At 37.3% G+C, this 21,723-nt stretch overlaps 1 protein-coding gene across 2 annotated transcripts in view; it reads left to right on the top strand.

Annotated features, from left to right (window-relative positions):
- The first annotated feature begins 583 nt into the window (after positions 1–583).
- Positions 584–21,723, top strand: part of MTX2 (metaxin 2) — a 61,826-nt gene continuing 40,686 nt past the window's right edge. Inside the window, exons 1-2 of one of the 2 annotated variants that reach the window (XM_037130030.2) lie at positions 584–834; positions 20,491–20,635. Coding sequence is in view for 1 of the 2 variants with exons in the window: in XM_037130029.2 (XP_036985924.1) it covers positions 795–834 (40 nt within the window). In the remaining variant the exon portion in view is untranslated. The remainder of the gene's footprint in view (positions 835–20,490; positions 20,636–21,723) is intronic. The other variant, XM_037130029.2, reaches the window with a different exon arrangement.

Here is a 21,723-nt window from a genome sequence, read left to right on the forward strand (position 1 = left end):
TCCAAGATGAGCTTCATTTGGAGTGTATAGAGTTTAAGGGCAAAATATCTTTCAGCTTAGGTGCTGCTCAAGTCCCCTTCCCTGGGCAAACATGTTTGAATCAAGGAATAAACAATAATGTCTGCCCACGGGCTAATCAACCTACCAGTATAGTAGAACGGAGGAAATGAACCTGGATTTGAATCTGAACCTGAGCAGACTCCCTGAGTAGGTTGAAACTCTCTAAGCCTGTTTTCTTATCAGTAAAATGGAGATAACAACATCCTCTTACTTCGGTGTTGAGACGATGAAATGAAGTAGAATGCTGTAAATATTTCTTTGGTACTTGTTATCTATTGTATATACTTAAAAATGTCACGTGCTTACAAGAGTCTCGTTTATAGGAAGGATACTAAAAACTTCTTGGGTTCCCCTGCCCACGCCCTAGATTGGGGAGTGGAGTCACTGAAAAACACTGACCACCAACTCGCCTCCCACCTGCCAGATAGCTGCCGGTAGCCTGGGACTCGCAGGGATCCCGCACCAGGAGGAGGGGGGCGGGGCGGGGGCGGGGCGAGGGGCGGTGCTGGCGGAAGCACTCGTGCAAGGTTGTCAGCTGCGCCGGAAGTTCCTGGTTCCGCCTGGCGGGTAACCTTGGGGTCTTCGCTGCCACGTCTGTAGTGGTAGTGGGCTTTTCGAGTCTGAGTCTCTACTTAGGCCAGGCCTGTTAGCTACCGGGAGCTGCCAGGGTTGCGCGGAAAAACGCTGCGGACCGCTCACAGCAGGAACCACGGGCGCAGGGCCACCCGGCCAACATGTCTCTAGTGGCGGAAGCCTTAGTCTCGCAGATTGCAGGTAACGCGTGTGGCCTCGGACCAAGGGGCTGGCGTGGGACAGTTGCGGGGAGCAGTGTGCGGTTTAGGACTGCAGCTTTCCCCGGCTTTGCGGCATTAGATACGGAAGCCAGGCCTGAGGTTGGAGGCAGGCGCAGGGTACCGGCCTTATATTGCTAATGAGAAAACTGAGGGAGAGGCGGTTGGGTAAGGTCACCCAACAGTGGCAGGAGTCCTGCCTGCTTCCCCTGGGCGGTGCTTTTTCCAGCTCCCCAATAGGTCAGGAGAGGAAAGGGTGTGTGGAAGAGGGTGTGGGTTGCGATCGAGGTGGGGGGTGTGGCCACATGGGCCTGGAGACCCTAGGCTTAAGTGTAAGAGTGGGAGCAACCTTGGTGGTGGCACCTGAAGTTTAAGCTGATTGTCGCCAATGAATCGCTCTTGTGAGCTTTTTGTCATTGAGGGGCCACTGAAGTTCTTGTTTCATCTCCAAGCGACACAATACAGGCATTTGCTATGTCTTTAGGGTTCACTGAAACATCTTTAAATCTACATATATTTTTTAGAAACACCAATTTGATTGGTTGAACCTAGCTGGTGTAAATAGACTTATGTTTTCTGCTATCGAGGTTTTTATTTACTGTAGTGAAAAAAATTAAATATTGTCGATAAAGGAATCTAGACGTATGTACTGTAGGTGTTTATTGATGGATAATAGTTAATCTTTAAATGGAATTAATCTTAACTTCCTAGCAGTATTTTCAGTATGAGCATAGTAAGGAGACAGTCACTAGGGTGAATAGGTACGTAGAAATAAGGTAGTATTTTGGAAGTGGAAAATAGTGAATGTGTCATAAAATTTGCCAAAATGTTTTTCATTGTATTTCTTCCTTTTTCACTTAAAATAAATACCTTGTTTCTTAGGAGAGAGGGAAGCGCTCACTAGATTGCAAGCTCAATGAAAGCAGGGATCATACTTGTTTTGTGCCCTGCTGTATTGTGAGCACCTGTTAGTTGGTACTCAAATATTTATGACCAGAATCAATAAGTAATCTCAAGATTTCAAATGATATTTCTATTTTTACCATTTATGTTAAAAAAGATAGATCATTAATTTAGATTGCTACTGTGTTAAAATATATAAACCATTTCACAGTGTGTGCTGTTATTGGTACACTGTATGCATGTGTTCCAACATGTGCTTTCTTTTAAAGAAAAAGTGATGAACGTCTTTTAGTAAACATTTAAAGCTTGGAATTTATCTTCATTTAGTGAAGCTTAAGAATTTCTAGGAATTTTGATCTGTTACTCTAGAGAAGGCATTTAAAGATGGAAAATTCAGTAAAGGGTGTGGGGACAACTCCTAACACCAAAAGAATGCATTGAAGATCTGAAGGTAAAATAAGAACAAAACCAAATTGTAATAAAATAATTAGGAGATATAGGAGATTATTTTAACAACCTTGGATGGCAGAGGAGGCATAAACAAAATATGGAATCCAGAATTCATGGGAGAAAAAATTGGCAGATTTGATTGGAGAAAAAATTTAAAAGCTTTGTGTGATAAATAAATAGAAAGACACCCAACAGAATCAAGGGTAAAGTATTGGAACAGGCAGTCATAAAAGGGGAAATGCAAGTGAACAATGAACATATGAAAAGATGCTCTTCTCACTAAAAGTAAGAACTATTTTTTCACCTAGTCCTGTGGGCAAAAATGAATATGATAATTTCTAGTACTCACAAAGGGCATGAGGAAAATGGTTACCCTTAAACTATTTTTAAGTCTGTAAATTATGGCTATGTTGGGGAAACTTAATATAGCAATATTTTAACAAGTACAATCCTTTGACCCAGACCTTCTTCAGGGAATTTATCTGATAAACATGTAAGGACCAGTATTTAAAGAAATATACAGAAAAAGAAAAGAAATATAAAATGATATTAATCGTAGAATCATTTGTAATAGCAAAAAACCAGAGATGTTCTAATTATATATCAAGTCCTATGCTCACATTATTAACAGATACTAAAAATGCAGAGGTACACCTGTTAAATATATTGACTTGAAAGTTTTTAAGTAAAAACAAGGTATAGAATATATGTTGTATCAACCCATTATTGTTAAACAAATAACCCCTATGTAAACATGTATATGTTTATGTAAGCAAAAAGACACAAAAAAGAATATTCAACTAACTTTAAGTAGTAATTTAAGGGTAATCAGGGTAGGGCATTGGTGGAGGGTAGAGGAACTACATTTCTGAATTGTTTGAATTGCTATAGTGAGAATATTTTACTTCTGTAATTTAAGCGAGTCTAATTTTAAAGATTTAAAAGATTTTATTTTGGCAATCAGTGGAAAAAGGGCAGATGAAATAATAATTTATATGAAACCCTGCTTTTGACTTGAAGTGACTTTTAAGTGTGACTCAAATCCAGCAACTATTCAGAATATTCTGTTTTTGCCAGTAATATGATTTTGTTGGAAGAAACTCAACCTCAAGAGATTTGAGGTATATACATACATAGTCTTATTTTAACTTAATAAATAATTGTGAGTCTGTTTTTATAGTTGAGAGCTCTAATTTTTAATGTATTTAACACTGCTTATTATTCTTCCTTTCTATGGGCATGAGTTAACACAGTTTGAAACTTCTTTTTTTTCTTTTTAATATATTTTATTGATTATGCCATTACAGTTGTCCCATTCCCCCCCTTCATTCCCCTCCATCCTGCAGGATGTCCCACTCCTCCCCTACCATTCCCCCCCTTTAGTTTATGTCCATGTGTCACAAGTTCTTTGGATTCTATATTTCCCATACTATTCTTGCCCTCCCCCCTATTTTCTATCTACCATCTACGCTACTTATTCTCTGTACCTTCTCCCCCACCCTCCTCCTCCCACTCCCCTGTTGCTAACCCTCCATGTGATCTCCATTGCTGTGGTTCTGCTCCTGATCTAGTTGTCCTTTTAGTTTGCTTTTGTTTTAGGTGTGGTTGTTGATAACTGTGAGTTTGTTGTCCTTTCACTGTTAATATTTTTTATCTTCTTTTTCTTAGATAAGTCCCTTTAACATTTCATATAATAAGGGCTTGGTGATGATGAACTCCTTTAACTTGACCTTATCTGAGAAGCACTTCATCTGCCCTTCCATTCTAAATGAAAGCTTTGCTGGATAGAGTAATCTTGGATGTAGGTCTTTGGATTTCATGACTTAGAATACTTCTTTCCAGCCCCTTCTTGCCTGGAAGGTCTCTTGAGAAATCAGCTGACAGTCTGATGGGAATTCCTTTGTAGGTGACTGTCCCCTTATCTCTTGCTGCTTCTAGGATTCTCTCCTTCATTTTAATCTTGGCTAATGTAATTATGATGTGCCTTGGTGTGTTTCTCCTTGGGTCCACCTACTTTAGGACTCTCTGAACTTCCTGGACTTCCTGGAAGTCTATTTCCTTTGCCAGATTGGGGAAGTTCTTCTTTATTATTTGTTCAAATAAGTTTCCCACTTGTCGCTGTTCTCTTCTCCTTCTGGTACCCGTATAATTCGGATGTTGGAGCGTTTAAAGATGTCTTGGAGGTTCCTAAGCCTCTCCTCATTTTTTTTTGAATTCTTGTTTCTTCATTCTTTTCTGTTTGGTTGTTTCTTTCTTTTTTTCTGGTCTACTCTGTTGTTTTGAGTCTCAGTTTCTTTTCCATCACTATTGGTTTCCTTTGCATTTACCTTCATTTCAATTAGTTTAGCCTTCATTTTTTCATCTAATTTGTGACTAAAATCAACCAGTTCTGTGAGGATGCTGATCACCAGTGTTTTGAACTGCGCATCCGATAGGTTGGCTATATCTTAGTCACTTAGATGTATTGGCTCTGGGGCTTTGAGCTCTTCTGTGTGAGCCATAATGTCTTAGTCTGTTTGTGCCCATTACATATGAGGGGTGGAGCCTTAGGTGTTCACCTAGGTGGCGACCCAGTCTGGTTTGTGACGCTGTATGTGGAGGCGGGGTCTGAGAGGGGCAATGGCGTTTGTTCTGCTCCCTCTCTGATTTCAGTCCCCTCTGCTGCTTCCCACAAGCCAACGGGGCCCTCTTGGTGCTGGCTCCCGGGTGTGTGGGCCTGTACATCCTCCAGGACCCTGTGAGTCTCTCCAACAAACCCTCTGTGAGCCTGGGAGCTTCTCCCGACACCTTGAGCTCGAAAGTTTTTCCAACTGGTGCTTTTAGGCTTTAATTCCAGTTGCTGGGGCCTGGGTTGTGTGGTCTGTCTCTCTGCTCACTCCTTCACCTGGTTTATCTGCGTGTGAATGTGTGACGGTGGTCAGCCAGCCACCTTGCGCCCCCACTGGGTCTGTCCATTTGCCCCCAGTGGGTCTGCCCCCACTGGGTCTGTCCTGCGCCTGGGATCTGACAGCCGCTGCCTACATGCCTGGGTCAGTCTGACCGCTTTTTCCTGCACTACCTTGCCCCACCAGCTACTGACTTCACCCCTCTTACCAGTCTGGCTGAATGGTTTGTTGTTGTTGGACTTCTGTACAGTTCAATTTTCTGTGTTTTGGTTGCGTTTTTAATACTAAAACTTTGTTGTCTTTAAACTTGGTTGTGGGAGGAGGTTGTGTGTTTTTACCTACGCCTCCATCTTGGCTGGACTGAAACTTCTTTTGGAAACATTTAAAGGTGTCTTGCCTTTAAGGCTGTCTGTGACATACTTGAGTCTTATTCATAAGGACACTTTTTTGGAAGGTGCCTCTGAACTCCCCAGATTAAGGGAACTACTTTTGTGTCTGTGCTATTAGTGTGTCCCCCACAAGTTCCCTCAGTCCTTATTTCTTACTGTGACTCAATGGCATATTCCCTCCATCTCCACTGCTTTTCTTGGGATTACTGTGGTAGGCTCCGAATTGGTGTCCCTGCTTCCAGTCTGGTCTTTTTCCAGCAGTCTCCACACTGCAAGCCTCAGCGGGGTTTTGTTTGTGGTGTTTTATTTTTATTTTCCTAAAATGCAAATGTGGCTCCGCTTTTTTTAACACCTTCCTTATTTCCCCTTTGTAGTAAGTGGAGGGAGATATGTAAGGCGCTCCATAGGTTAGTTGAATCTGCCTCTAGCCTCATCTCTTGTCACTCTTTTCCTTGAACACTCTCCTTTTCTAAACTACTGATAGTTCCACCTGAGGCACATGTTACTGTCTGCCTGAAAAGTTCACTTTACTTGGATAGCTTCCTTTGTCCCTTGAGGCTTTTGGCACATTTTAACCTGTAAGTCTACCTGACATATTTCCTCTCTAATGAGAAAGGTTTATTTTTTCTTTTTCTTTTTTGGAAAATAATGATAGAAAGCTATTGTAGATAATGAAAACAATCCTACATAAATAAAGAATAAAGTAAGAATCAACTGAAATCATAACACCCAGATCAAGACTTCAAAATCCCATCTTCATCATTAAAACTTTGGTGAGCAAAGCTTTTTCTCTGTAAAACTGGGGGGGAAATGACATAAAATATGCATACTTTTGTGTAACCTGTTTTGTCATATAGCATGTTATGTCTACCAATGAACATATACATCATCAATTTTGAATGGTTGCATAGGATTTCTTTGTAATAAAATAATCTACTTATTTAGGCTTATTCTGATGGGTATTTAGGGTGTGTATTAGTTCAACCAGAGGAGCAGAAGAATTAGGAGCTCCATCTCTTTCTATCTTTACACATACACACACACACTCACAGTTGGCTTAACTTGTAGTTGTGTGGGTTAACCAACCAAGTACCAAGTCCACAAGGCAGACTGGCAGGAAGGGGAAATCCAGGAAGGAAGAGAAGCTCATGTAGCAGGTGCTGCTTGCAGTGTCTGATCTCTGGGAGGACTTCGGGCCTCTGCTAAAGGGTTTCCAACTGATTAAATAGGGCCCACCCAAGATAATCTTCCTTTTGATTATTGTAAAGTCAGCTTATTAGGGACTTCAATTTTATCAGCAGAATCCCTTCACAGCAGTGCATTTGAGTAACTGGGAGGTGTTCGATATGCTGTTTCCTCCCTCTGTCTTACCCGTCTTCCAGAGGATATTTCCTGTAGCTCACCCTGATCAGAAATATAGTAGAAAGGGAATTGTGGCAGATGGATGTTCAGTCTAGGCAAATTGATGCATATTAAAGCCATCACAAGTATATGTGTTTTTCTCTATGTAAATAGTGCCTGCATTGACATATTTGTACCTATTGAATAGTTTTTTGGATACATTTCTTAAAGTGGAATGGGAATTCAAATTGTTCTTTTAATTCAGTGGTATGGAAAAGAATGGTAAATTATGATTTTGAATTAGTTGACAATGATATGGTAGATTTAGAACTTTCAAAGAAGAATAAAAATAGTCCTGGATATTCAGTGGTTTTCAAAATCTTTTATAACAGCCTGTGTATTTTAAATTTTGACTTGCTTTTTTTCTTTTTTAATGATAAGATATTCCAGTACATTACTTAAGTGTCTGCTTTTCTCCTTTGAGTATGATTGTATCCTAGGCGAGGACTGAGTAGCCTCATTTGAGTTGTGTGACCACATTTGGGAGTAGTCACTGTCACCAAAAGGGTGGAGTGGAGTGCTATATCGTAGATGGACAGGCCCGACTCACTTGCCTGTTCCTGTGCCACAGTTTGGTTGGCTCCAGACTGTAAGCCCCATAGTGCCACCAGATAATGTACAAAGGAAGGAGACAGGGTGCTGAGCACAAAAAGGCAAAACAGTGTTGACTACTTCTTCACCTTGCTTTTACACTGCCTATGGATTTTGGAGTGAGAGTCAGACTGGGGTTCTTATTTAGCTACTACTTACTACATATTTGACCTTGGCCTTTTTAAGCCTCAGATGAGAAAAGATGTGAGAAGCTTAGCATTGTTTCTGGCACATTGTAAGGACTCAATAATTGTTCATTAATATTATTTTTAGCTATTTACCTGTCAGTTTTTTTTTCCTACTTGGTTTTGCCTCTGACTTCCTGTGTGAAGATATGTTTGGTCAAGCTTTTAAAAGTCATTTATAAATAGAATGCAAAATTTATTTCAATAAGATAAAATATGTACAGTTATAATTATTAAAATCACTTTTAAATTATTCTAAGATACATTTGTTTCAAGATTATACATTTGATAAACTCCAGCCATGCTTACCTTTATTATAAAATAGAATTTTTGGTATGGGTCATAGGTATATACATATATTCTGAGTCTTTTTCAGTGGAGGCCTGTTTATTAGGCATTGCCAAAAAGTTTTAGCTTTAACTTAGCTGATAATTATCTGATTACTGACATTAAGAGTAAGCATCCATTTTTGAGCCACTGTGCTGGGTAATTCATATGCATAGTTGCTAACATTAACAATTCGATTCTATTAGATAAGTGGTGTTCTTGTTTTATAGATGAAGGAATTGAGGCTCCCTTAGTAAGAAAGGAAAAAGGTTAGGAACACAGCCACTGAAACAAGACAGAAGAACTGAGTTCTAAGCTCAGCTCTGCCTCTTCTTTGTTTTATGATTTTGGACAAACCCTTCTGGGCCACAGTTTCCCTATTTGTAAAAGAGGGATAATATATTTTATAATATATATTAAACAGCACAGAATGGTACGTTCATGATGATTATTCAACACATGGTAGTTTCTACTATACTTTTGTCACCTAAGAGCTCTTGGGGATGTTATCCCATTACCATTTTGGACAGCAGAAAATGTCCAAAGTGTCTTTATTTTTATTAACTCATATACCATCTTTTCTGAATGATCTTATTACTTTCCAGGGCCTTGCTATATTTTAAGCATATCAGGTAATTTTGTCATACTGTAATTATTAATCTTTTGAAATCAGGACAATATCTGTTCTGTATTTAGAAGCTCAAAACTATATAAAGGATGAAAAGAGAAGACTTCAAATATTTCATTTATCTCACTGTGGGCATGTGGGTACTTAATTATTTAAATTTGTTAATAGCTTCATTTTAGCAGCAGACTAATTTATAGTATCATCTGGGAAAGTAGTTTTACAGGTTCCAGGGAACCCATATGTAAGCATCTTGAAAGTAAGTATAATCAAAACAGGCATGTTTAAAAATTTTTGTTTTGTATAAGTAAAAAAGTGTTTCTGTTTTATCCCACTTCTACAAGTACTGGCAAATCTGGACTTGGAAGGTACTCAAAGTGTTCTAGAGGTGCAAAGAAGTGGAAAACATAGCTTAAACGTCCTTTAAAAAATAGGATGCTATTCTTCACAAGGTTTATTGAAAATGAAGAAAGTGAAAATCAAGGCTCTTACATCTGTGCGTCTGAATATCTGAGGATGGTAATTGCAACAGATAACTGAAAAATACAAGCCTTTAATTTGGTTAGTTACTTATACTCAGTCTTCTGAGGATTCTGTTGTGTTGAGGATGGCTCTGAGGAATTATTGAGAAGTTACTGAACGGCTGTCACATTTCAGAGAATCTTTGATTCACATTAGTTATATGAATAGTCTCATACTGTAGAGCTTACCACCTTGGCACTTGTGAAGTAGATATTGAAGGAGCAGGTGGAAAAGCCAAACAAAGACAAAATGGGTTATACTCAGATAAGAGACAGAGCCCAATTTATTGACAGCAGTGTGGCCTATTTTAATTTATCATATTGTATTTATGAATAGGTTGGAAGCCAGATTCTTAGAAGCATTGTTTTGTTGTCATTTAGAAAACTTCGATATGATGTTAAGATCACTTGAAAGGCTGTGTCTAGTCTTGAAATAGTCCATAGTTAAACATAATGTGAGTTTTAATTTTTTTGTATGCTTTATTAACATTTTATACTCTTAAATTAAATGACTTTTAGTTTTTAACTTAAAAGATTTTGGTCATAGGGGCCCCATAAAATTTGTCACCCTTATTTCTGTGAAGGCATTTGCATTATTAATATTAGTTTAATCCTTTCATTTTTGAGTGAAAATTGAAAGAAAACATCAAACTTCTTAACATTTTTCAAGCATTTTTTAAATTTCTTGATAAGTGGTTATCAGATGGACTGGATACCAAATAGAGATATTAAATTCAGGCTTTTCATTTTTTTTGTTCAAAGACAAGTTATAATATTTAGCAAATTCAGCTACAGACATTTGTGTAGAAGTATTTGCCTTGCCAGAAAGAGAAATGCATATTTTAATTTTTTATTGCTTTGTAAATGATCCTCTACTCTATTCTTGAACACTTTCTTATTTTTGTACGCTCTGTAAATGATTCATGGTTTTGAACTTTTCTACATCAGTTATAAAAATGAAACTTGATTGGTTAGTAATAAAGAAGGTTCTTTTCATAAAAACAATCATTTTGTCATGGCAATTCCCATTAACTCTGTGTTAGTAAAATAGAAACCATAAAAGGCATTCATTGTGCTTTTACACTTAGCTATGTTTTTGTGCTGATTATATATTTTTATTTCTAAGAACTCTTATAAACTGAAGAAGTTTCTTCATGACTTAGTCATGACTTAACCTGCCTTTGGATTCTTAAAAAAAGTCTTGTTGTATATAGTTATGTATATTTATCCCAGCAAATACAGTATCCTTAGGTATTAATATAATGGAATTTCCATCTCATGTCCTATTTCATTACCTGGTCAGAGTAGAGCACTGACTAGAACTTCATACAGATAAATTGTGTAATTTGTTAGCCATGAAGAAGCTGTCATTACTCCAGCGTTTGTTCTGTAAGGTTGTGTTGACAGATGATGCCTTAGTGATCTGACCTTTTTTTGACCTCCTTTTCTTTTGATTGTTAGTCTTTATGTCATAGGAAAATAGTTTGGCATCATGAATGATAAGTAATATTCCTAATTTTCTTGTAAATTGAAAAGATATGTCAATGAGAACTAGTATAAAGATAAAAGTTACTGTAGTTTTTCCTTAGACATTATCATTGTTATTTTTACTTTTCATCAATTTAATATTCTGTTTTGGCTAGTGGATAAGAACTAGTTATAAGTTCACTAAGTGGTAATTGATGTTTGTTCTTTAGTTGAGATTGTGAATTATCCTTGATGTATTTTCTCCTAAAACAGATTTCTTCTTCTTGCTATATACTTGTACTGATTTTCCCGTTGTGTAACATTTGGTGAATGTTTGGAGAGGGTAAAATAATTTTGATATTAAAATAAATATTTAAAAAGGGAGATGTTTTAGAAGTCATGGATTACAGTTTAAAGACAAATATTAAGTATGTTTTATTATTTACTTTTTTGGATTATCTTTGTATCAGTAAATGACTTTACTAATCTTTTATAAAAAGATTAGGGTAAGATTTGAATTTAGCTAGCATCATTAAGTCATTTTTCTCTTGGGTTCTCTTTTTTTCTCATTTCCTGAATAATGTAGCAGCTGCCATCAGACTAGAGTTTATGATGGAGGTAAGCCATTGTCACCACTGGGTGCCAAATTCTGGAAACTAGAGGTCAGGGAGTTTTGTGGCCAGGAAATTGGACAGTGAAATCTCAGGAAGGTAGTTTCAAGGTAATGGATTAATAGAATGGAACTGATTGGTGGATAGGTGATAATGTCAAAATCTATGCCTGAAACAGTAAAGTAGAATTTATAAATATAACATGGTCAGGAATCAGTCTGACAATTGATTTAGATGAACAGAGGGAATTCTGAGGCTTCAGGTGAATCAGCATTTAATTCTCTCTTTAATGCTAAACTTGTGACTAATAGTAGTTATTGAAACATAACTGTTCAGCTACTGTTGTACTGTAACAGCGACACAAGTCAATGGCTGTGATAAATCCAATCTGTTACTTTCATGGACTCTCGGGACCCAGAGAGTCAGGCAGGCCACTGGAGAGATTGCTTGGGTCTACCTCTCTGGATCCTCAGCTGGAAAGACTTAAAGGCCAGAGATGATTCAACAGTTGAGAACTAGAAACATCTGGAAGCATCTCTACTCACGTGTCTGATAATTGATGCTAGCTAGGAGCTTAGCTTGGGTGATCTTCTAGAATTTGTACACATGGCCTGTCCAAATGGCCTGGGCTTCCTCAGGGCCTGTGGCCTCAGGGTAGTGAGACTTTTTACTCAGTTCTCCAAAGGCCAGTGTGCAACTAACAAGGAGAAGCTGCATCACCTTCATGGCCTTTGCCTTGGAAGTCTTGAAGCATCACTTCTACCATTCTGTCGGTCACAAGAGAGTTAAAGGGGCATTCAAGGGGGAGCAGAATTAGACTTAGTTCTTTATGGGGTGGGGAGTTTTTGGGTTCTAGAAGAGCCTGTGGGACAGGAGAGATTTTTGTAGCCATCTTTAGGAAATATAATCTGCCACAGTAACCAAAGTGGTGATACATTGGTGTAGAGGGCCCAGGTGAGTCTTAATGAGAGAAGGGAACTGTCTAGTCCCATTTGTGACCTAATACACTTTCTGTTGTAAAATGGGGTGAGGGTGGTTGGGAAGTCGGGTGGGTAGAATAGTGTGTAAGGGTGGCAGGGAATGGAATTCCACATTGCGGTCAGTTATCTGTGGAGCTCTCTGCAACGAGCCATGCTTGCCTTCCCACATGCACGCACTAGCACACTCGTTCTTTTTTCTCACCAAAGGCCTAATATATATGAAGGTTGAGGGTAGCTCTAAGGCAAGTGTGTGTGTGTGTGTGTGTGTGTGTACACATACATATATTTTTAAAATTTCTGTTTATTGATTCGAGAGAAAGGGAAATGTTGATTCGTTGTTCCCTTTATTTATGCATTCATTGGTTGCTTCTTTTATGTGCCCTGATCTGGGATTGAACCTACTATCTAGGCATATACCCACCTGTTGAGGCTCTAACCACCTGAGCTACCTGGCCAGGAAGACAGGTTTATTTTTTAAACATTTCATAGATGATTGGGCTATGTACCTCTGGTTAGGAACACTGAACAATTTGGAGAGAAAGTGCTTTCATGAGTTCATACTGTTGAACTTCGTATACGTTATTGAGATGTTATCATGCCTTAATTTGGTTTGATAATTTTATTTCCAAAAGTTATAGAACTTTTTCGCTATCAGATACCTTTAGATAGCAAAAGACTTGCTTATATTTTCTACAGAATATATTTATTTGTTAGGGTGAGTACCTAATTTACGTACTCTGCTAGGTGCAGGGATACAAAAATTGGTAACATAATTCTTGCCTTTGATAAACTTATGTCTTGCATGGAACACATCTGTTGAAACACATCATTTTGCCCCGGCTAGGTGGCTCAGTTGGTTGGAGTGTGATCTGTACCCCAGAAGGTTGGGGGTTCGATTCTAGGTCAGGGCACATGCCTAGGTTGTGAGTTCCGCCCCCAGCTGGGTTATGTGTGGGAGGCGGCCCCTTGATGTTTCCGTCACTCCCACCGTCTAAAATAAACAAACATATTAACAGATAAAAGAAATGCATCATTTCAGTGTAAAGTGGTGAATCCTGTAACAGAAATGCTCATTTAGGATGCCTTTACTAAGCATTTTACCTTTCTTCTCTCAAATCGAATTAGGGGTGTTAGATTTTTAGTGAACATCTCAACTCTTCTCCCTGCCCCTTCACCTTCTGTGTGTCACGCTCGTGATTATTTTCTGGACCCATTTCAAATTTCATCTCCTCTTGTGAGTTCTTTCCTGTCTTTCTCAGGTAGATGTAGTTATTTCTTCAAGAGGATTCCTATAGTGCTTTCAGCGTACTTCTGGTCTGATGCTTATCTTAATCATTATTGATTGAGTACATTTTGTGAGCTAGAGACTATATATAGCACTTACATAATTTATCTAATTTTATTCTTCCAACCACCTTATAAAGTAGGTAATATTTCCCCCTTTCACAGATGAGGTAATTGAGGCAAGAAGAAGTTAAGCAACTTGGCCAAGGTGACTCAGACAGTAAGTTGTAGGTGGGACTGGAGCCCAGGTATATCTGACTTCAAGACCTACGTTTTTCCCTGTCCACCTGCATTCGCTTTCTGTGTTGTAGATGATTACGTGTATCTCAGTCCTCTTCCCCGCCCCGCCACTGGGCCCCCAACTCACCCAACAAAATTAGATTCTAGAGAGCAATGACAATTTCATATTCATCTTTATCTTTTTATTAGAGTCTGTGGAGCATGTTGGAAATTTAATAACTTGTTTGTTTAGTTAAATGCTTTAAATGTATATATATTTCTATGTTTCTGAGCATTTTCCACTCCTGAGCTCCTATTCATGAAGGAATTCTGTGATGATTAGGCTATGTTACTGTGTCTTTCGTTTGTTGGCTCTTGAGGTATCTTGCAGTTCTGCCAGGATTTCAGGAGGTTTAATGACAGATCCCACCCTCTGTAGGGATCATGTATTTGAAGGCTAGTTGGGAAGAGTGAGGAAGGAGGAAAGGAGCGTTTTTGGCTACCTAGCTTGATGTGAGAGAGCTACTGTATATAAGTACAGTACTTAGAATAGTGGGCAAAGAACAGATACTTAAAAAAATAGGTGCTATTAGGGAAATGCAAATGAAAGCTACAATGAGATACTACCTCACAGCTGTTAGAATGGCTGTTATCAGCAAGACAAGTAACAAGAAGTGTTGGTCAAGTTATGGAGTAGGAGGAGCCTTCACTCACTACTGGTGGGAATGTAGACTGGTACAACTACTGTGGAAAACAGCATGGCAGTTCCTCCAACAAATGAAGACTAGAGTTACCACATGACCTAGTAATCCCTCTTCTGGGTATCTACCCAACTTGAAAATGTTTATTTGCAAAGATATACATCCCTGTGTTCATTGCAGCATTATTCACAGTGGTCAACACATAGAGACAACCAAAGTGTCCTGTGACAGAGGCTTGGGTAAAGAAGATATGGTACTGTCCTGGCTGGTGCAGCTCAGTAGATTGAGCGTGGACTGAGAACCAAAGGGTTGCCAGTTCCATTCCCAGTCAGGACACATGCCTGGGTTGCAGGCCAGGCCCCTAGTGGGGGCCACGTGAGACAACCACACAGTGATGTTTCTCTTCTTCTCTTTTTCCTTCCCTTCTCCTCACTCTAGAAATAAATAAAATAAAATATTTTTAAAAAAGAAGATATGGTGCTTACATACAATGGGATACTACTACTCAGCCATTTGCGGCCACATGGATGGATCTTGAGAATATTATGCTAAGCAAATTAAGTCAGTCAGAAAAAGCTAAGAACTATGTGATTTCACGCACGTGTGGATATAAAACTGAAATTCAGAGACACGGACAATAGCATGGTGTTTACCAGAGGGAGTGGGGCGGGGGTAGTAAAGGGTGAAGGGGGCCAAATATTTGGTGACAGAGGGTGATTAGACTTTGGGTGCTGGGCACACAATGCAGTATACAGATCATGAATCGTAAAAATATACACCTGAGGCCTATATGGCCATGTGAACCAATGTTACTGCAATAAGTTTAACAAAATAAGTCTAAAAAATAGGTGTTATTACTACAATGATTATGTTTGGCTTAGAGTAGTGGGAGAATTGCTCCTTAGTTTGAGGGAAATATACTTTCCATTTTCTAGGATTAGATTTAGAGAACCATTAAACCTTGAAGGTTAACATTGCTAACATTGTTGAGGTCTGATAACCTGTGTGGGACTGTTTGTCTTCTGTTTTTTGGCCAGAATTATACTTTTAATCTTAACCAGCTGTTTTTGTATGGTCCTGCTGTTGATCTCATACTCATCTCTGTTTCTGAGAAAAGCTCAGACATGGTGTTAGTATTTCCTCTTGTGAATTTCAGATTACCTTTTTATAAAAAGAATTTTAATTCTGAGTCCTAGCTACAAGGTTCATATCTATTCATAATCATGTGTAATTGGCATGCTTTTTATTGGGAACTGATAAAAATGGCTGTTCACTTTTATTATGGTAGCAGTCTAAACATACCATTTGAGATGACACATGCATACCTACAAAGAAAGAATGGAAGGTTTTCAATTTAACTTGTGTTTGATTTACTGGCTTGTTCATGCGAATGTGTTTTCTTGACCCTTGTTAACCTCCAGAAATTTGTCAGTTTTATGAAATTGATCCTTGAATACCATTTTGAAATTGATCTCTAGTTTCACATAGATAGATTCAGATGTTTTTTATTTTTGTTCAGGTCTCATAATTACTAACTTAATTTTACTTTCCTTATTGATTACATCTAATGGAGAAAGTAACATTTAGCCACTTTGTTTCCAAAATAAGTGAGGCCTCAGTTCATTAATCTTAAAGACTTAGTCTGGAATAGTATAAAATTGCAGCATGTTACAAAGGCATGTGAAAACATGGCTTTAAGCCATATCCACAAATGCTTAAGTAGAATAAGATGGGCAGAAATACTCTTGAATAAAATTAATGTACACAGATCCTCAATACCACATTCTTTGAGGCAAATGAATGAAAGAGGAGAAAACAACTTTATCTTATTTCAAGCATATTCTGTGTCCTGGGTACAATCTATTTTTTGTGGTGTTTGCATATCATATGCTTCAGATTTACTGGGAGTGCTTGTGGCCCTGGTTGGATTCTTGGACCTCGCGTCTACAGTAGTAGAAACTCTGAGTTTTGGGTTTGGTGGAAGTATACAATTTTATGAAGTTCCTCAGGTGATTCTTATGCACTAAGGGTTGAGAAAAATTGTTGTGGGGTGATTATAATTGCTTTGATTCTAATAATTAGTTATTACCCAAGAATGTTTACTGTGGGCTTTGGAAGATGTCAGTTAATATATTTGTATGTTCACTGACTCTGGAGTCGGATTACTTGTCACTTACTAGCAATGGGGCAAATTACTTGTGTCTCGACTTTCTTATTGTAAAATAGGGATAATAACAATAGTATCTATCTCATAAAGTTGTGAGATAGTTAATATGTCAAGTACTTATGTGCTTAATAAGTTCAATAAGAGTCTTAAACTGTTCTATTTACCTCAGATTTACTGAGAGATCATTTAAATATCCTTTCAAGTGTGTATTTTAAGGATTTTTTAGTATATTTACAGAGTTGATTATTACATCTTAATTACAGAACATTTCCATCACTCCAAAAAAAGAAATTCCTTGCCTATTTATGGTCACTTCCCATGACCATTCTGAGTCAACCACTAATCTGCTTTCTGTAGATTTGCCCAGTCTGAACATTTCATATAAATGGAATCATATACTATGTTTTCTTTAGTGTCTGGCTTTTTTCACTGAGCATAGTGCTTTCGAAGCTCATCTGTTTTGGGGCATGTATCAATACTTGGTTCCTTTTTATCACAAAATAGTATTGTATTATATGGATATACCACATTTTGTTCATCCATTGACTGCTTGGTGGTCATTTGGGTTGTTTCCACTTTTTGAACATTGTAAATAATGCTGCTGTGAACATTCACTTTTAGGTCTTTGTGTGGATATATGTTTTTTCATTTCTCCTGAGTGAATAACTAGGAGTAGAATTGCTGAGTCATATGGTAATTCTGTGCTTAACATTTTGAGAAACTACCAACTTTTTATATTTCCATTAGCAATGTGTGAACATTCCAATTTTTTTTACATCCTCTAAACATTTGTTTTCTCTTTTGTTGATGTAGCCATTCTAATGGGTGTGAAATGGTATGTTGTGATTTTCATTTGTATTTCCTTAATGACTAATGATATTGAGTATCTTGGCCATCATCTCCTTAAATGTGTATTCAAATCCTATGCCCATAAAAATTTGGGGGGTTGTCTTTTTTTATTATTGAGTTGTAAAAGTTGTTCATTTATGCTGGATATAAACTTTAAGAGTCTTGAGGAGTTTTAACTGCTACAACCTCATAACCATCATCATCATATGCCTAGGTAAATGTCTGGGTAGTGTTTGACCAGAAAAAGATGGATTCTCATTATTCTCCTATTTCATTTGGGACCCAACGTTGGGCTATAAGGAAGTTCTTCCCTGTACTAGTTTTCCTCAATTTTTAATCTGTTTTCCTTTCTGTCTTCTGCGTCATGAATGGCTTCATGATATTAAGATTTATTTGCCTTGGATGTTTATCTACTGTATCATTCATTCATATGTGCTCACTTTGGGTCATTTTACTTTTTTGTTTACGACTTTGTTACAAATGAATGGGTGGTTGAGGAGATTGATGAGGGATTTGTGGGGTATGATTTATTTGCTGTGGGCTCAGTAAGTTGACATTCATTTGGTATAGTGGAGGTTGTGTACTGTTGTATGTAATTTTTTCTTAGTTTTATGCAACATGTAGACCAAACAGAATTAAGCCTTGTTATGGGTACATCAGATAATTTTTTTGAATCCTCATCTGAGGATATGTTTTTATTGATTAGAGAGAGAGAGGGAAACACCAATGTAAGAGAGAAATATGGTATGTGCTCAACTGGGGATTGAACCTGCAACCTAGGTATGTGCCCTGACTGGGAATCAAACCCGTAACCTTTTGGTATACAGGACGATGTTATAACTAACTGAACCACCAGCTAGGACAGATCAGATAATCTTTATTGTCATTGTCAAATAGATTCCAGTATTTGTCAGAATTTTAAATTTGAAATGTTATAAAGGTAACAAATATGAAGATAGGCCACACGATACCACTAAAGTCTAAGGTGCCTTAATTTTCTTTTTAAAAATTTATTTATTGATTTTTAGATAGAGGAAAAAAGGGGGAAGAGATGAGAGAAAGAGGGAGAGGAAGGAAGAAAGAAAGACAAATATATTTTGATTTGTTGTTTCACTTATTTATGCATTCATAAATATATGTGCCCTGACTGGAGATCAGACCCATAATCTTGGTGTCTTGGGCTGACTATCTAACCAGTAGCTACTCAGGGCTACAGGCCTTAATTTTCTTTACAATTATTTCTTTAGTGCTTAGAATGGTACCTGGCACATCTGTGTGTAGGGGGAGGGGCGGTGGGAATATATGTGTGTGTGTATAGAATATATATATATATATGTATGTATGTGTAGTATATATATTCTTTGAATATTTATCAAATGAGTGATAAAACAGATTTGTAGAGTGTGGTTAAGTTTACTTGTTAAAATGAGAACTATGTACAATTTACTATACATATTTATAAACAACAAGCAATTAAGAATATACAGTAGACTCTGATGTCAGTCAACAAGTTTCTTCTCTGTTAAGGACTGATGATAATTGTAGCCAGGGGAATAATTCTGGTGTGAATTTCCTTCTGGAGTCTGGGGATCCTTTTGTATCTGTGTCTTACACCTCTCCACTCTATCCTAGAAGGTCTGTTACTTGCTTCAGGGCCCTTAACTTCAGTCTAAGGTAGTCTTTAATCTTTAAATCTGTACTTGCTTTCATTATAATTCTTTTACTGCTGTCATCTATCTGAATTTTTATGTTCCCCCAAATTGTATGGAATCCCATTCCTCAAGCTAATGGTATTAGAAGGTAGGGCCATTGGGAAATGATGGGGTCATGATTGGGATTAGTGCTCTTACAGAAGAGGCTCAGGGAGCTCCATTTCCCTGCTACTATGTGAAGACACAGCACAAAGTCAGCACTTAGCCACCTGAAAGAGGACCTTCATCAGAACCCGACTGTACTTGTATCCTGATCTTGAACTTCCAGCCTCTAGAACTGTAGAAATAAATTTCTTTATAAGTCACCTAGTCTGTGGTATTTTGTTACAAGCAACCCAAATGGACTAAGACAGTAGCCTCACTCACTACTAATGATACCAAATGCTACCTGCCAGATTTTTAGGTTTATGGAAATGACAGTGTTACCTTGCGCTTCTCCAGTTGTCAATATGAGCCACTTTCTTGCATGAACATTGCTCTCTGACTGTTGAGGTATGGGTGGTTGGTTTTAAACTCCTTTTGTGGGAAGAGTCGCTTCCTGCTTACATATCCTGTGTAATATCATTAAATATCCCTATGAAACAGTGGAGAGGGCGGGCATCACTCTTTAATCATTTCATTATCAGTGTTATCTGAGATGTGGTGTTATCTTTGAGTTGCTCTGTAGTTTGCAGGTTAAATTGCTGTTGAATGTAATTCATAGCTCTTAAAATTCTAATTTTGATAAAGTTACATGACATCATATTTTAAGTCTAAACATCTTTAAAATCTACTTAAATGAGGCTTTTATATCATAACTGAAACTTGATAGGTTTTTGAGATTAATGTCTGTTGATATCATTGAAATCATCAGAATAGTATTTATGTCAAACTAATAAATTTATTTCCTTCTTTTTTACACAAGTCTTGCAGTAACTTGTCCATGTTTAAGAGCTGTCAAGTGCTCCGAGCTTTTTGTATATTAGTAGTATTTGTATTTACACCTTTGGCAGGAAGCCATTCATATTTGGAGATAGGCTGCGTGTGTTTTGTAGTCCTTTTGTGTGACACTGTCTACATTATCTTTGGATGCTGAAGAGATGACATCTATGAGCTTTTGGAATCCAGTTACTTAAGGATAAGCTGGGTTTGACTTCATTAGTGCACAAGTGATAGGTTTATGTAGAGTTATTATAACATTAATCAATTTGATGGATTGGAAATATGACAGCACTGAAGCAGTGTGTAATATTGGTGCCTATTATTCTACAAATTATGTCTTCACCTACATCCACATGCCAGAGGAATCATGTTGTACATTAAGGATGCAGAACTTCAAAAACACCACCACCACAGGGCACCTCTTTTCATGGCTTTTCTCTTGTCCTCTTAGATTAGATCATCAAGATACGGACTTTGGAATTAGACTATTTACTAGGTCATAGCACTTTCATACTGTGACATACCCTGAATTGAATGGGAAGATAGATCATCTGCTGCCACAGTGACCTATCATCTGACTTGAGAGAATACTGCAGGTAAAAATGTAGAGTCTTTAAGAGATCTAGGGATATATATATCCCTAGAATTTATTTGCTAGTAGTCATTTCTCTAAAAATTGTAATGGGTTAGTAGCGAAGAATATTGATTTTTTTATTATATTGTATTGGTTGATAAAGGTTAAAATCATAGGTGCTTTAAAGATAATTAAATGAGAAGCAAATAATGTGTTTTTTTGGGTTGTGGGTGTTGCTTTACCATGTGTGTGTTTCTAATACTAATTTATTTATTGATGAATTATTAAGTCTCTTTTAAGGCTTTCAAAAGTCCAGGCATATAAATTCCCACTGTCTTTTCTCATTGGTTCTCTAACATGAATACTGTTAGGGATGGAGAAAGTTTCTTTGAAAAATTTACAAACACTTGTTCAGATTTAAAAAAAAACACAAAACCTCTCTATTCCACTGAAGACTGAAACTTAAGAGGCAAATTCTTTGTACCTGGTAAAAGAGATACTAAATGTAAAATAATCATTTTGCTTGGGCAGAATTGGAAAGTAAGTAAAGGATTAAGTGGGTTAAAGACTTGTAATAATGTTAATTTGATAGAAACTCTGTTATGTGGTGCTCTGATACTTGCCTTATTTCTAAATGTTCTTTATGTCTGTAGGGTAAGAATATATTTCTTCTTTATAGAAATGATAAAAACTTTCATGGTTTTTTGCTAAGGAATAAGAAGTCATTCTAATTTTAAAGAGTGAATTAAGGTAGGTCACTAAGAGTGCCTTACAGTAACTTACTACTTTGGTGTGAAAATTATATAGTAGATTTCTATTGTGAAAGAAATTTTTGAAAGGTGGGTTGTTTTACTTTGGAACTCTTGTAATAAAGATATTAGCTTTAAATGGTACTTAGACCAAAAAATTTAAATCTTGCTTAATTTCATATGTTGGCATACATTATTATATATGCCATATTCATTTTGGGGCAATTGAAAAGCCAAGTCTTTAATAAATAATCTCAGGAACATAGGAATTTTTCACATTCTAGGACACGAAAAAAAAAATTGAAAAAAAGAGGAAAAAGGACAAAGGAAAAAATAAACAGTTAGCATTTAACTTGGTCTT

Source organism: Artibeus jamaicensis, unplaced genomic scaffold (genome assembly GCF_021234435.1).
Source record: "Artibeus jamaicensis isolate MK-2021 breed Jamaican fruit bat unplaced genomic scaffold, CSHL_Jam_final contig_391, whole genome shotgun sequence".
In the NCBI taxonomy this organism is placed as follows: Eukaryota; Metazoa; Chordata; class Mammalia; order Chiroptera; family Phyllostomidae; genus Artibeus; species Artibeus jamaicensis.